This window comes from Heptranchias perlo, unplaced genomic scaffold, assembly GCF_035084215.1.
Source record: "Heptranchias perlo isolate sHepPer1 unplaced genomic scaffold, sHepPer1.hap1 HAP1_SCAFFOLD_181, whole genome shotgun sequence".
Classification (NCBI taxonomy): Eukaryota; Metazoa; Chordata; class Chondrichthyes; order Hexanchiformes; family Hexanchidae; genus Heptranchias; species Heptranchias perlo.
The window spans coordinates 95294-112330 of NW_027139088.1; the positions used below are offsets into that span (position 1 = coordinate 95294).

A 17037-nucleotide genomic window follows, 5' to 3' on the forward strand; every position below is an offset into this window, starting at 1 on the left:
TGAAACAACCCCGGCTTCTCCAGTCTATCCACGTAACTGAAGTTCCTCATCCCTGGAGCGATTCGAATAAATCTTTTCTGCATCATCTCTAAGGCCTTCACATCCTTCGTAAAGTGCGGTGCCCAGAATTGGACGCAGTACTCCAGTTGTGGCCAAACCAGGGAATTATAAAGCTTCATCATCACTTCCTTGTTTTTGTCGTCTATGCATCTATTTTTCAAGCCAAGTATCCCGTATGCTTTTTAAACTGCTTTCTCAACTTGTCCTGTCACCTTCAAAAATTTGTGAACATACACCCCCAGGTCTCTCTGTTCCTACACCCCCTTTAGAATGATACCATTTAGTTTATATTGCCTCTCCTCATTCTTCCTGCCAAAATGTTTCACTTCGCACTTCTCTGCGTTAAATTGTATCTGCATATGTCCGCCCATTCCACCAGCCTGTCTATGTCCTATTGAAGTCTATCACGATCCTCCTCACTGTTTACTGCACTTTCACGTTTTGCGTCACCCAGATCCAAGTCATTAATATATAGCAAAACAAGCAATGGTCCGAGTACCGACTCTTGGGGAACACCAATGTAAACCTTCCTCCAGTCCAAAAAACAACCGTTCACCACGACTCTCTGTTTCCTGTCACTGAGCCAATTTCGTATCCATGCTGCCACTGCCCCTTTTATTCCATGGCTTTCAAATTTGCTAATAAGCCTATTTTGCGACACTTTATAAAACGCCTTTTGAAAGTCCATATCAACATCAATCGTATTGCACTCCTCAACGCAATCTGTCACCTCATTTAAAAACTCAATCAAGATAGTTAAACACGATTTACCTTTAACAAATCGGTGCTGGCTTTACTTAACTAATCCACACTTAATAAATTGAATACTAATTTTGTCCCGGATTATCGTTTCTAAAAGCTTCCCCACAACTGAGGTTAAACAATAGATTTCTGCCCATTTCAGTCTATTCAGTACACACAGTATCGCAGATAACCTGCCCTAGACATGATACAATAACAGTGGGACTTCTGTCCATTCACAGTCTGTCTCTCTCCCAGTGCCCACAATAATCAAGATAACTTGCCCAAGGACTGACGAAATGACACTGACGAGTAAAGTGATAATGAGAAGTTGTTACTTTTTTCAAAATAACTAACATTGAGAACCACTTTCTGTCTGTTCTCATTGAAGATGTTCAACAGAAACACAAGGAAACACTCCGGGTCCAAACTGAAACACTGAGAGTGAACACGATCCTAATAAAGGAGAAGGTTAAGATTTTCCAGCTGGTCACTCTTTACACTGAGCTAACGGTTATTTCTACTGTTCGAGATCGGACACTTGTAGAACATGAACTGCTGGCAAGAGGCCGAGACCATGAAGAGTGGAGAGGGAAACATCTCTGGAGAGAACTGGAAAAAATCCGAACAGATCAATTGTTCCAGAGCAGTTTTTCTCAGAGAGGCAGTTTGTTCCAGAAAATGAAAAGTTTCTTCCAGCGATCCAGTTCTGGGAGTTCAGCAGCAGTGAGCGGAGTCGCGGGGATTGGAAAAACAACAATGGTACAAAAGATTGTTTATGACTGGGCCACTGGGAAAATATACCCACACTTTCAATTTGTTTTCAGTTTTAAATTCCGGGATTTGAACGCTATTAACTGTAGAATAAACCTGAGGAATCTGATACTGGATATGTATCCTTACTTTGGGAATATTCTGGGAGATCTCTGGAAGAACCCAGTAGGATTACTGTTTATATTCGATGGTTTAGATGAATTCAAGGACAGTATCGATTTTGCTGACAATCGGAGAAATACAGAACCTCAGTACATGTGCACAGATCCTGAAGACTGGTGTGAAGTGTCTGACATTGTGTACAGTTTAATACAGCACAAGCTGCTCCCAGGATGTTCAGTGCTCGTGACCAGCCGCCCCACTGCATTACATTTATTGGAAAAGGCTGAGATCAGTGTCTGGGCTGAAATCCTGGGATTTGTTGGTGAAGAACGGAAGGAATATTTCAACAAGTTTTTTGAAGATCAGGCGGTGGCAGCAGCTGTTTTCAAACATGTGGAGGAGAACGAGATCCTGTACACCATGTGTTACAACCCTTCCCACTGCTGGATCCTCGGTCTGTCACTGGGTCCCTTCTTCACACAAAGAGACAGGAAACAGCAGCGAGTTCCCAAGACCATCACCCAACTATATTCCTACTATATTTACAACATTCTGAAAAACCATGGCCGAGAGATTGAATCCCCCCGTGATGTGTTACTGAAGATCGGTGAGATGGCCTTCACTGGAGTCTCCGAGAAGAAGATTGTGTTCAGAAATGGAGATTTGATCAAGAACAATCTGCAACCTTCCCAGTTCCTGTCTGGGTTCATGGTGGAACTTTTGGAGAGAGATGATTCTGCCCAGAGTATGGTTTACACATTCCCGCACCTCACCATCCAAGAGTTTGTAGCCGCACTCGCCCAATTCCTGACTCCAGATCCAGGGGACATCGGGAAACTCCTCAGTGAAGCCCACAGCAAGGAAGATGGGCGATTTGAGATATTTCTCCGTTTTGTTGTTGGTCTCTCCTCCTCACGGTCAGCTCGGCCCCTGGAGGAGTTTCTGGGTCCATTTCTTCATCACACAATTTGTGGAGTGATTGACTGGGTGAAGGAAAAGGTTGAAGGAGAGATTGGAAACATAGGGAGAGAAACTCGTAAAACGGACCTCCTGAACACATTCCACTACCTGTTTGAGTCTCAGAATCAAACACTGGCTCGGGTCACAGTGGGATCTGTGGAAACACTTACATTGAGTGAATTGCGACTGACCCCGATTGACTGTGCGGTGCTGTCTCATGTCATTGGACTCTGCGATACTATAAAACACCTCAATCTGGAGAACTGCTCCATTCGGTATGAAGGACTCCAGCGGCTGGGACCCGCACTGCACAAATGCCAGGTGTTGAGGTAACTGTTCATTTGTCTCTAACTGTTAGACCAATTGTAGAACAGTCACGAATTATATTGTTGCTCCGTAATGAAGGGAAACAAACAGTTCAGATAAACCAGAGAGAAGCAGATTCAACACAAATATGACAAATGATAAGAGGATCGGTTAGTAATTTCCTAAGGACTCGAGAATCTAAAATGGATCCTTGTGAACAAGTCGGGATTTTACAGTCTTTATCGGATCAGTAAATACAGGTCACTGGAGGAGTCTGACAATTGAATTGCAATAAATGATATTTATTGTAGTTTTTCTCACTGCCTGAGATACGTCCATTGAAGAGACTCCTTCTCACTGTTGCTTTCACGTAGACCGACAGTAATTGCAGCAGTCTGTGTGTCGGAGCATCCCACCCTCTTACCGAGGTGTGGGGACAAGTGACTGTCCCCGGACTGTCAACGTGTGTAGGAGAGGGAACCAGAAACACCGAACATTCAGTAACAAAGAGCAAAACACAGCTTTCGGGCAGTCAACCGCCAGTGGGCGAGCTGAGCTTTCCCCACAGGACGTCGGTCCGTTATCTTAACTCATCAATGACACAGCCCTTCACACTCTCCAATACATCCACTATCTCTTCACCCAGCTGGCAGCACTCGTGCCTCTGAGTCAGAAGGTCGTGGATTCAGGCCCCTCGCTCATTAATCCAGGCCGACACTTCAGTGGATTTGGGAACTAAAATATGCCGGTAAAAAGGTTGAAATCGAACGGGTTGTGGGATATTAGCCCAGCAGAACAAATACACACTGGGCAGCGGTGGGGCTTCACACACAGCCGGAGGCTCCTGGGTGAACCAGGGGCAGTGAACCCGGGAATTTCCCATAATCTGTCCCCTTGTGCGTGATGTCCTGCTCGGGGAGGGAACTTCAGAAAATTCCCCAAAAACGGTCGGGCCCGTTCCACCTGAAATAAATGTAGAGCCAGTTTAATGGGAATAAAGAGAGAGACTCCCCTCCCCTATAAACTAGGAGTACAGGGACATTTAAAACTTGTAACAGGACAGAATAAACTCTCCTTGATACATAAAGTCCTGTGGGACGCATTTTACAGCAGCCGTTAGCGCCTTTTCACAATATAACTCACTCCGAGATATTATACAGATTAATAAAATACTGCATAATGTACAGGTAATCGCCGCTTTATCATTTAATTCAGGGAAATCGCCCCATTCCCATAAAATCTGGGATTTAAGAAGCAGCAAAAATGAGACAAGTTTTCACAAACCTGACGGGACCGGTCACTGATCTCCAGGAGGGTAATTCTGATCATCGGGGAATGAGACCGGACTGAGGGACATTTAAAGGCTCCACACAGACAGCACGTTATTGAATAAATACATTTACTGATAGTCCCTGAATATATGTGGCATTGAACAGAGCGAAATTCATTGTCAGTGACAGGGACATCTGGTTATTAATTTCCTGAAGATTTTTGTGTTTCCTGTAATATCAGAGAGAAATTGTGTCAGATCGGGGATTGAATTCAATGTGTTTCTCACTGTCTGTTTGTGTTTAGACTGGGGAGCAACAAACTGGGAGATTCAGGAGTGAAACTACTGTCTGCGGCTCTGAGGAACCCGAACTGTAAAATACAGGAACTGTGGTAAGTATCAGACTGTGTGAGGTTGTGCTTACAATAACCGGATGTCTAACACGGTATATTAATGTAAGTTTTAGTAATAATAATACAAATCAATACTGGGAATTTACTCTGATTCCTGTTATCTCTGCTTGCCTCTGTCTCTCTCCTCTGACTTTCTCTGATCTCCAGGTTATGGAATAACGACCTCACAGATTCTTGCACCGAGCATCTCGTCTCCGCTCTCAGGACAAACCGGTCATTGACGGTCCTGGATCTGAATTTCAATGGACTGGGAGATTCAGGAGTGAAATTACTGTCTGCGCTTCTGAGGAATCCGGACTGTAAAATACAGGAACTGGAGTAAGTACCAGACTGTGTGAGATTGTGATTATAATAACTGGATGTCTGACACTGTACATTATTATTATCATCAGTAATAGTGTTTTTAATAAACACTGTACATTATTATTAGTGTCAGTAATAGTGTGATTAATAAACACTGTACATTATTATTAGTATCAGTAATAGTGTTATTAATAAACACTGTACATTATTATTAGTAACAGTAATAGTGTTATTAATAAACACTGGGGATTTACCCTGATTCCTGTTATTTCTGTCTCTCTGATCCCCAGTCTGGATGGTGTCGGTCTCACAGATTCTTGTACCGAGGATCTCGTCTCCGCTCTCAGTACAAACCGGTCACTGACGGGTCTGTCCCTGGGATCAAACTCCTTCACAGACCGATCTGTCCCCGCTCTCCGCTCCCTCATACTGACCCGCAGGAGTCTGGAGTGGATCTGGTGAGTGTTTGTGTTAATGTTCAATCTAACAAATAAAATATCAATGGGATTCAGTCCCTTTTGTGGGTAATATTTGTCTGTAATTTTTATTGAAATGTTAACCCCAGTCTCCCTGTTATTTACACTATTGTTCAATCTGTTTATTTCGTGTTTAATCTTTAATCTGTTTCAGTCAGGTGGAGAATCAATTCAGTTCAAACGGAAAGAGACACCTGGAGTCGCTGCGGGAATCCAGACGCGGACTGAGAGTGGGAGTGTGAACATTTCAATTTATAACCATTCCTGGTCTCATGATATGAACATTTCAATTTATAACCATTCCTGGTCTCATGATATGAACATTTCAATTTATTACCATTCCTGGTCTCATTATATGAACATTCCAATTTGTAATCATTCCAGGGCTCAATGTATGAACATTTCAATTGATAACCATTCCTGGTCTCATTATATGAACATTTCAATTTATAACCATTTCTGGTCTCATTATATGAACATTTTTGGCCGATTCTCTGTCCCTCCCCTTTAACCGGCCGCGCTCCAGGTTTAAATCCGAACGGCCCTTTAACGGTTTCCAGCTCGAGCTGAGCGAGCGTCGTCTCCCATTGTGACGTCAGAGGCCCAGCGACAGGGTCACGAGACTCAGTCACCCGGTCCCACAGCGCTGATTCTGCCGGATATCCGGGGCTGGATGGTCCCCAATGGGGCACTGGGTAAATGTACAGACAGGAAGGGCCCAGGGTGGGGCTCAGTCTGGGCTGCAGTGGGACACTGGGTCAATGCACAGACAGGAAGGGCCCAGGGTGGGGATCAGTCTGGGCTGCAGTGGGACACTGGGTCAATGTACAGACAGGAAGGGCCCATGGTGGGGCTCAGTCTGGGCTGCAGTGGGATACTGGGTCAATGCACAGACAGGAAGGACCCAGGGTGGGGCTCAGTCTGGGCTGCAGTGGGACACTGGGTCAATGTACAGACAGGAAGGGCCCAGGGTGGGGCTCAGTCTGGGCTGCAGTGGGACACTGGGTCAATGTACAGACAGGAAGGGCCCATGGTGGGGCTCAGTCTGGGCTGCAGTGAGACAATGGGTCAATGTACAGACAGGAAGGTCCCAGGGTGGAGCTCAGTCTGGCCTGCAGTGGGACACTGGGTCAATGTACAGAGAGGAAGGGACCAGGGTGGGGCTCAGTCTGGGCTGCAGTGGGACACTTGGTCAATGTACAGACAGGAAGGACCGAGGGTGGGGCTCAGTCTGGGCTGCAGTGGGACACTGGGTCAATGTACAGACAGGAAGGGCCCAGGGTGAGGCTCAGTCTGGGCTGCAGTGGGACAGTGGGTCAATGTACAGACAGGAAGGGCCCAGGGTAGGGCTCAGTCTGGGCTGCAGTGGGGCACTGGGTCAATGAACAGACAGGAAGGGCCCAGGGTGGGGCTCAGTCTGGGCTGCAGTGGGACACTGGGTCAATGTACAGACAGGAAGGGCCCAGGGTGAGGCTCAGTCTGGGCTGCAGTGGGACAGTGGGTCAATATACAGACAGGAAGGGCCCAGGGTGGGGCTCAGTCTGTGCTGCAGTGGGACACTGGGTCAATGTAAAGATAGGATTGTCCGAAGGTGGGGCTCAGTCTGGCTGCAGTGAGACACTGGGTCAATGTACAGACAGGAAGGGCCCAGGGTGGGGTTCAGTCTTGGCTGCAGTGGGACACTGGGTCAATGTACAGACAGGAAGGTCCCAGGGTGGGGCTCAGTCTGGGCTGCAGTGGGACACTGGGTCAATGTACAGACAGGAAGGGCCCAGCGGTGGGGTTCAGTCTGGGCGGCAGTCGGGCACTGGGTCAATGTACAGACAGGAAGGGACCAGGGTGGGGCTCAGTCTGGGCTGCAGTGGGACACTGGGTCAATGTACAGACAGGAAGGACCCAGGGTGGGGCTCAATCTGGGCTGCAGTGGGACACTGGGTCAATGTACTGACAGGAAGGGCCCAGGGTGAGGCTCAGTCTGGGCTGCAGTGGGACAGTGGGTCAATGTACAGACAGGAAGGGCCCAGGGTAGGGCTCATTCAGTGCTGCAGTGGGGCACTGGGTCAATGAACAGACAGGAAGGGCCCATGGTGGGGCTCAGTCTGGGCTGCAGTGGGACACTGGGTCAATGTACAGACAGGAAGGGCCCAGGGTGAGGCTCAGTCTGGGCTGCAGTGGGACAGTGGGTCAATGTACAGACAGGAAGGGCCCAGGGTGGGGCTCAGTCTGGGCTGCAGTGGGACACTGGGTCAATGTAAAGATAGGATTGTCCGAAGGTGGGGTCAGTCTGGGCTGCAGTGAGACACTGGGTCAATGTACAGACAGGAAGGGCCCAGGGTGGGGCTCAGTCTGGGCTGCAGTGGGACACTGGGTCAATGTACAGACAGGAAGGGCCCAGCGGTGGGGTTCAGTCTTGGCTGCAGTCGGGCACTGGGTCAATGTACAGACAGCAAGGGCCCAGGGTGGGGCTCAGTCTGGGCTGCAGTGGGACACTGGGTCAATGTACAGACAGGAAGGGCCCAGCGGTGGGGTTCAGTCTTGGCTGCAGTCGGGCACTGGGTCAATGTACAGACAGCAAGGGCCCAGGGAGGGGCTCAGTCTGGGCTGCAGTGGGACACAGCTCAATGTACAGACAGGATTGTCCCAGGGTGGTGCTCAGTCTGGGCTGCAGTTGGACACTCGTTCAATGTACAGACATGAAGTGTTCCTGGTAATTAATGTCCCCATGTGCAGTCTCTGTCCCTCCCAGTTATGAGTCGGACTCTGTAACAACTGACCCTCGAACCCTCCAAAATCTCTGTGCTCCTCCAGTTTTGGCCTCTTGCACATCCCCCACTCCCTTTGCTCCACGATTGCCGGCCGTGCCTTTCGCTGTCTCGGCCCTATTCTCTGGAATTCCCTCCATAAACCTCCCCGCCTCTCTCTCCTCCTTTAAGACTCTCCTTAAAACCTACCTCTTTGCCAAAGCTTTTGGTCACTTGTGCCAATACCTCCTTGTGTGGCTCGGTGTCACATGAATCGCTCCTGAGAAGCGCCCTGTGACATTTTTCTACTATAAAGGTGCAATATAAATGTAAGTTATTGAAAGTTACTTCAGCTCAGGCCTGGTCTCGTTATTTTTTTAAATGGTGTTCGTGTTTCAAATTATTGAGTAAAGGATCCTGGAAATTCCATCCTTCCTCCTCCAAGCGGCACCGCAGACGTGACTGTTTGGTCGAGTGAACTGTGTGTGTTTATGTTTGGTGGGGGGAGGGGTCTTACTCGGAGGCTGGATATGCAGTTTGCACAAAATGGTGAGACGGACTATGAGCAAAAGAGCTCAACTGGGACCCCACAAAATGGCCTCCCGACATGCAAAACAAAATGACCGCCATGCACCCGCCGCAAAATCACAGAATGATCCATCACAAAAGGAAACCATTCGGCCCATCGTGCCATTGTCGACTCTATTAAAAAGATAACCAGATAGTCCCATTACCCTGATCTTTCCCCGTGGCCAACACATTTTTCCTTTTCTAGTAATTATCTAATTCCCTTTTGAAAGTTACTTTTGAATCTGCTTCCACCTCCCTTTCAGGCAGTGAATTGCAGATCATTGCAACTCGCTGCATAAAAAATAATCCTCATGTCACCTCTCGCTTTTTGACAATTATTTTGAATCTGTGTCCTTTGGTTACCGACCCCCTGCCACTGGAAACAGTTTCTCCTTATTTACTCCATCAAAACCGACTCAACTCGCCGCTCTGTCCCCTCAAAGTTGTCGCATCTCCCCGAAACACAAGCATCATTTTGAAATTGTAACAAACCCTCGAAGCCCGTACAGGGGTTCATGTTTCCGACGTTAATCTCCTCTCGGCCCCTGTTTGTCTCACAGTGGGTTAACGTGTTTGTATAATATTGCAGGCCTGGCTACTTTAACCCCAGACTTTAACCTGGTTAAATCACAACGGTCACAATCGAACAGGAACGTGTTAAACCGAGGCCCCAAAACCAGGGCACAGAATGGAAATTAAACCCCAGGGCAATAAACAGACCGATCTCATGTGGGCCCTGTTTGGGTGCAACCTGTGCAGGATCTCTGGCTCGGTCCCTTCTAGAGGAGGCCTCGGTCAGCCCCCTCTTCATGAGGCCGCATTCGGTACCCCCTGGAGGAGTCCTCGGTCAGTCCACTCTGTAGAGGAGGCTTCGGTTGGTCCCCTTTGGGGGATGGCTTAGTCGGTCCACTCTGGGGGAGGACTTGGTCAGGCGCTCTAAGGGAAGCCACCATCCATCCCCTCCAGGGAAGGAGGCCTTGGTCGGTCCCTTCTGGGGGTGTCATCCGTCACCCAGAGTGATCCCAGAGTTGAAGTCTTTATATTTAGACCACCTCAGCAACCCCCAACACAACAACAACAACAACAACAACAAACAAACAAACAAACAAACAAACAAACAAACAAACGACGACGACGAGGACGTGAATTAGTGTGGTGGCCATCTTGGACAAAATTGCCCCAAGTACCGAAGCCACCTTGGACAAATCGCCAGCGAGTACGGCAGTCATCTTGTTCGAAATGCTGGCAAGTACCGCGCAGAGTGTCCCCAGTTACACCACAGCGACCCCGGAATGTCCCAGTGACCCCACAGTGAATCCAGAGTGCACCCAGTGATCCAAGAGTGCAACCAGTCACCCGTGATTGATCGCAGAGTGCATCCAGGGATCCCAGATTGCACCCAGAGTGATCCCAGAGTGCAGCCAGGGAATCCTGAGTGCAGCCAGGGACCTCAGATTGCACCCAATGATCCCACACTGTACTCAGTCACCCCAAGTTGATCCCAGTGTAGCAGTCTTTATATTTAGACTATCACCACAACAACTACAACAACAACAACTTGTATTTATAGTATATATATGATATATATATGTATATTTAAACACGGCGAACATGGCGGTAAGAATGGCAGCCATCTTGGAAAAAAATGGCGGCAAGCACAGCGGCCACCTTGGACAAAATTGCGGCAAATATGGTGGCCATCTTGGACAAAGTGACTGCAAGTGTGGCTGCCATCCTGCAAAAAATGCTGGCAGAGTGCACCCAGTCACCCTGGAGTGATGCCAGAGCGCACATAGGGATCCCAGATTGCACACCGTCTCACAAGAGTGATCCCAGGATGCACCCAATGATCCCAGAGAGCGCCCAGACACCCCAGAGTGATCACAGAATGGCAAACTTTTATATTTAGACCACGAACACAACTATTACTAGTACAACAACAACAACTTGAATTCATAATATATATATCATATATGCGTATTTACACAAGGCCAGCATGACAGCAAGTATGGCAGCCATCTTGGACAAAATGGGCACAAGTTTGGCGGCCCTCTGGGACAAATGGCGGCAAGTAAGGTGGCTATCTTGGACAAAATGGCGGCGATTACGGCAGCCATCTTGGATGCAGTAGCTGCAAGTAACTCACTGCAGTTCGACAGGAACAGGAGGAGGCCATTCAGCCCCTCATGGCTGTTACACAGGTACAGGTGGAGGCCATTCATCCCCTCGAACCTGTTATATAGGAAAAGGAGGATGCCATTCAGGTCCTCGAGCCAGTTACATCAGTACTGAGGCCGATCAGCCCCTCAAGCATGTCACATAGGAGCAGGAGGAGGCCATACGGACATTCGAGTCTATTATACTGGAACTGGAGGCCTACCAACCACTCAAGCCTGTCAGATAGCAACAGGAGGAGGCCATTCAGCCCGTCAAGCCTGTTACACAGGAACAGGACGAGGCCATTAAGATCGTCGAGCCTGTTACACAGGTACAGGAGGAGGCCATTCAGTCCTTTAAGCCTGTTTTGCAGGAAATGGAGGCCATTCAGCCCCTCTATCATGTTAAGTAGGAACTGGAGAAGGCTATTCATCCCCTCCAAACTGTTGCACAGAAACTGGAGGAGGCCATTCAGCCCCACGATCATGTTACATAGGAAGAGGAATGGAACATTCAGATCCTCGAGCCTGTTCCGCCATTCAATTAGATCATGGCTGATCTGTATCTTAACTCCATCTACCCGCCTTGGTTCCTTAATCCTTAATACCCTTGCCTAACAAAAATCTATCAATCACCATTTTGAAATTTCGTATTGACCCCCCGACTCAACAGACTTTTGTGGGCGAGAGTTCCATATTTCCACTACCCTTAGTGTGAAGAAGTGCTTCCTGACATCACCCCTGAACGGCCGAGCTCTAATTTTAAGGTTATGCCCCCTTGTTCTGGATTCCCCACCAGGGGAAATAGTTCCTCTCTATCTACCCTATCAATTCCTTTAATCATCTTAAATACCTCAATTAGATCACCCCTTAATCTTCTCTATGCAGGGGAATACAAGCCTAGTCAATGCAATCTGTCCTCATAATTTAACCCTTTAGCCCTGAACGACAGATCAGAAGTAGGGAAAATGCTGGAGTCTATTATAAAGGATGTGATATCAGAACACCTAGAAAATATCAACGGGATCAGACAAAGTCAACATGGATTTATGAAAAGGAAATCATGTGTGACAAACCTACTGGGTTTTTTTTGAGGACGTAACTGCTAGAATAGATAAGGGAGAACCCAGTGGATGTGGTTTATTTAGATTTTCAGAAGGCTTTTGATAAAGTCCCACATAAGAGGTCAGTGTGCAAAATTAAAGCACATTGGATTGGTGGTAATATACTGGCATGGATTGAAAAATGATTAACAGACAGGAAACAGAGAGTTGGAATAAATGGGTCTTTTTCGGGGTAACAGGCAGTGACTCGTGTGTTACCGCAGGGATCGGTGCTTGGGGTCCAGCTATTCACAATATATATCAATGATTTGGATGAGGGAACCAAATGTAATATTTCCAAGTTGCTGACGACACAAAACTAGGTGGGATCGTGAGTTGTGAGGAGGATGCAAAGAGGCTTCAAGGCGATTTAGACAAGTTGAGTGAGTGGGCAAATACATGGCAGATGCAGTATAACGTGGATAAATATGAAGTTAACCACTTCGGAAGGAAAAACAGAAAGGCAGAGTATTATTTAAATGGTGATAGATTGGGAAATGTTGATGTACAAAGGGACCTCAGTGTCTTTGTACACCAGTCACTGAAAGCAAAAATGCAGGTGCAGCAAACGGTGTGCGGACGACACAGTGTGCTGAGTGTTCGGTAAGTGTGGGAGTTTAAGGGTTAATCTCTTTAAATCTAGTGCATATTGCTTCAACTGTTTAAGGTCAATTTAAAAGTTTAAATTTTTAAGTTTCTGTCAGGCTTCAGCAGAGAACTGCTTTAGCAAGTTAATTGGTTAGCTAGATTCAACTGGTAATTGAAGGTGGGGCAGGCCTGACTCATCTGAGTCTCAACTGTAGAAATACAGGGGCCTGTCAGTGCGGACTGCATGGTGTGCGGACTACACAGTGTTCTGAGAGTTCGGTAAGTGTGGGAGTTTAAGGGTTAATCTCTTTAAATCGAGTGCATATTGCTTCAACTGTTTAAGGTCAATTTAAAAGTTTAAATGTTTAAGTTGCTGTCAGGCTTCAGCTGGTACTTGAAGGTGGGGCAGGCCTGACTCATCTGAGTCTCAACTGTAGAAATACAGGGGCCTGTCACTGCGGACTGCACGGTGTGCGGACTACACAGTGTGCTGAGACTTCGGTAAGTGTGGGAGTTTAAGGGTTAATCTCTTTAAATCTAGTGCATATTGCTTCAACTGTTTAAGGTCAATTTAAAAGTTTGATTTTTTAATTTCTGTCAGGCTTCAGCAGAGAGCTGCTGTAGCAAGTTAATTGGTTAGCTAGATTCAACTGGTACTTGAAGGTGGGGCCTGCCTGACTCATCTGAGTCTCAACTGTAGAAATACAGGGGCCTGTCACTGCGGACGACACAGTGTGCTGAGAGTTTGGTAAGTGTGGGAGTTCGGTGTAGTGGGGGAGGGAGGTGCTGCTTTGCCTTGCTTTTCCGAACTTTTCCCGCAGAGCGGCAGTGTACCTGAGAGTAGAAGACTGAGATTGTGAAATAAAAGCAGCAGCAGACCTGCACCAAGAGACAACTACTGTGCGACATCACAGGTGAGGCAGGAGAGTCCGAGAGGTGAGCAGAGTATAAAAAGGGAGGCCGAGAGCGGGAAGAGAGTCTAGGAGTCTGAGGAAAGTCATGGCAGCACAGCTCGCACCCGTGATATGCTCCTCCTGCACTATGTGGGAAGTCATGGACACGACCAGTTTCCCTGGCGACCATGTGTGCAGGAAGTGTGTCCAGCTGCAGCTACTGGCTAACCGTTTTTCGGAGCTGGAGCTGCGGGTGGACTCACTGTGGAGCATCCGCGATGCTGAGACTATCGTGGATAGCACGTTCAGTGAGGTGGTCACACCGCAGGTAAAGAATACGCAGGCAGAAAGGAAATGGGTGACCGCCAGGCAGAGTAAAAGGACTAGGCAGGTAGAGCAGGAGTCCCCTGGGGCCATCTCCTTCTCAAACAGATATTCTGCTTTGGATACTGTTGGGGGAGATGGCTTATCAGGGGAAAGCAGCAAGAGCCAGGTTCGGGGCACCACGGGTGGCTCTGCTGCACAGGAGGGGAGGAAGAAGAGTGGCAGGGCTATAGTGATAGGGGATTCCATTGTAAGGGGAACAGATAGGCGTTGCTGCGGCCGCAAACGTGACTCCAGGATGGTATGTTGCCTCCCTGGTGCTCGGGTCAAGGATGTCACGGAGCAGCAGCAGGGCATTCTGGAGGGGGAGGGTGAACAGCCAGTAGTCGTGGTCCATATTGGTACCAGCGACATTGGTAAAAAAAGGGATGAGGTCCTGCAAGGTGAATTTAAGGAGTTAGGAGATAAATTAAAAAGCAGGACTTCAAAGGTAGTGATCTCAGGATTACTACCGGTGCCACGTGCTAGTGAGTATAGGAACAGGAGAATAGACAGGATGAATGCGTGGCTGCAGGGATGGTGTAGGAGGGAGGGATTTAGATTCCTGGGACATTGGGACCGGTTCTGGGGAAGGTGGGACATGTACAAGCGTGACGGGTTACACCCGAGCAGGACCGGGACCAATGTCCTCGCGGGGGTGTTTGCTGGTGCTGTTGGGGAAGGTTTAAACTAGAATGGCAGGGGGATGGGAACCTGAGCGGGGAGTCAGAAGGGAATAAAGTTGAGAGCAGCAAGAGAGGGGAAGACCCAGGGGAAATCTACAATACGAATAGTACAAACAGTTGTTCAAGAACAAATGAAAGGGAAAAGCATAGAGCAGCGGAAAGAAAGTGTACTTTAGGCACTTTAGGCACGACAGATAAAATGAAAACTAGAAGGCGTAAGGCGATTAACCCAGCATCAAAGCTGTGACAGGGGGTTGGGAACGTGAGCAACGAGACTGAGGAAAGCATATCAGGAAGGGACAGAAGGTATGGAGTAAAAGGTAAAGTGTTAAAAAAGGAAAAAGCAGGAACTAAGTGTCACAAAACATATTTGTAAGTTCTTCATCTGAATGCACGTAGCATTCGTAACAAAATGGACGAGTCAACGGCACAAATAACAACGTATGGGTATGATCTTGTGGCCATTACAGAAACATGTCTGCAGGGTGACAACGACTGGGAATTAAATATGCCAGGGTATTTAACAATCAGGAAGGACAGGCAGGAATGAAGGGGAGGTGGGGTGGCTATGTTAATAAGGGAAGGAATCACTGTAATACAGACAAAAGATATTGGGACAAAGGATCAGGATAATGAAACAGTTTGGGTAGAGATAAGGAATAATAAGGGGCAAAAAACACTCGTGGGCGTAGTACATAGGCCTCCTAATAGTTGCAACTCTGCTGGAAGAAGTATTAATCAAGAAATAGTCGGGGCATGTAATAAGGGAACAGTTATAATTATGGGGGATTTTAACTATCATATTAACTGGACAAATCAAATTGGGCAGGGTAGCCTTGAGGAAGAGTTCATTGAGTGTATTAGGGATGGATTTCTTGAGCAGTATGTAACTGAACCAACAAGGGGGCAAGCAACATTGGACCTGGTCCTGTGTAATGAGCCAGCATTAATTAATAATGTCCTAGTTAAGGATCCCCTTGGAATGAGTGACCATAATATGGTTACATTCCATATCCAATTAGAGGGTGAGAAGGTTGGTTCTGAAACAAGCGTACTGAGCTTGAATAAAGGAGACTATGATGGTATGAGAGCGGAATTGATTAAAGTAGACTGGGAAAATAGATTAAAGGGTAAGACGGTACATGAGCAGTGGTGTTCATTTAAGGAGTTATTTTACAACTTTCAAAAAATATATATTCCACTGAGGAAAAAAGGGTGTAAAAGAAATGACAGCCATCCGTGGCCAAGTAAAGAAATTAAGGATAATATCCGACTAAAAACAAGGACATATAAGGTAGCCAAACTTAGTGGGAGGATAGAAGATTGGGAAGTCTTCAAAAGACAGCAAAAAGTAACAAAAGGATTGATGAAGAAAGGGAAGATAGATTATGAAAATAAATTAGCAAAAAATATAAAAACAGATAGCAAGAGTTTCTACAGTTGTATGAAAAGAAAAGGGGTGGCTAAGGCAAACGTAGGTCCCTTAGAGGATGAGACCGGGAAATTAATGGTGGGAAACATGGAGATGGCAAAAATGCTGAACAAATATTTTGTTTCAGTCTTTACGGTAGAGGACACTAAGAATATCCCAACACTGGAAAAACAGGGGGCTCTTGGGGGGGAGGAGCTAAATACGATTAAAATCACTAAGGAATTGGTACTCAGTAAATTAATGGGACTCAAGGCGGTTAAATCCCCTGGACCTGATGGCTTACATCCGAGGGTCTTGAGGGAAGTGGCAGAAGGGATTGTGGATGCTTTGGTAATAATTTTCCAAAATTCTCTGGACTCGGCAAAGGTCCCGGCAGATTGGAAAACTGCCAATGTAACACCCTTATTTAAAAAGGGTAGTAGGCAGAAGGCTGGAAATTATAGACCAGTTAGCTTAACATCTGTGGTGGGTAAACTTTTGGAGTCTATTATTAAGGAGACAGTAGCAGAACATTTGGATAAACATAATTTAATCGGACCAAGTCAGCATGGCTTTACAAAGGGGAAGTCATGTCTGACAAATTTGCTTGAGTTCTTTGAGGATATAACGTACAGGGTGGATAAAGGGGAACCAGTGGACGTAGTGTATTTGGACTTCCAGAAGGCATTCGACAAGGTGCCACATAAAAGATTATTGCTCAAGATAAATAATCACTGGATTGGGGGTAATATTCTGGCATGTGTGGAGGATTGGTTATCTAACAGGAAGCAGAGAGTTGGGAGAAATGGTACATTCTCGGACTGGCAACCTGCAGCCAGTGGTGTTCCGCAGGGGTCGGTGCTGGGTCCCCAACTCTTTACAATCTATATTAACGAGTTGGAGGAGGGGACCGAGGTTTGCAGATGATACAAAGATGGGAGGGAAAGTAGAAAGTGAGGAGGACATAAAAAACCAACAGAGGGATATAGACAGGCTGGGTGAGTGGGCGGAGATTTGGCAGATGCAATACAATATTGGAAAATGTGAGGTTATGCACTTTGGCAGGAAAAATCGGAGAGCAAGTTATTATCTTAATGGCGAGAAACTGGAAAGTACTGCAG

General features: G+C 47.0%; 1 protein-coding gene across 1 annotated transcript in view; it reads left to right on the forward strand.

Moving 5' to 3' along the window:
* Window positions 1-17037, forward strand: part of LOC137309809 (NACHT, LRR and PYD domains-containing protein 3-like) — a 57009-nt gene that overhangs the window by 12034 nt on the left and 27938 nt on the right. The window contains 4 exon segments of the mRNA XM_067977843.1: window positions 1193-2966; window positions 4519-4605; window positions 5220-5296; window positions 7446-7452. Coding sequence (XP_067833944.1) covers window positions 1193-2966; window positions 4519-4605; window positions 5220-5296; window positions 7446-7452 — 1945 coding nt within the window.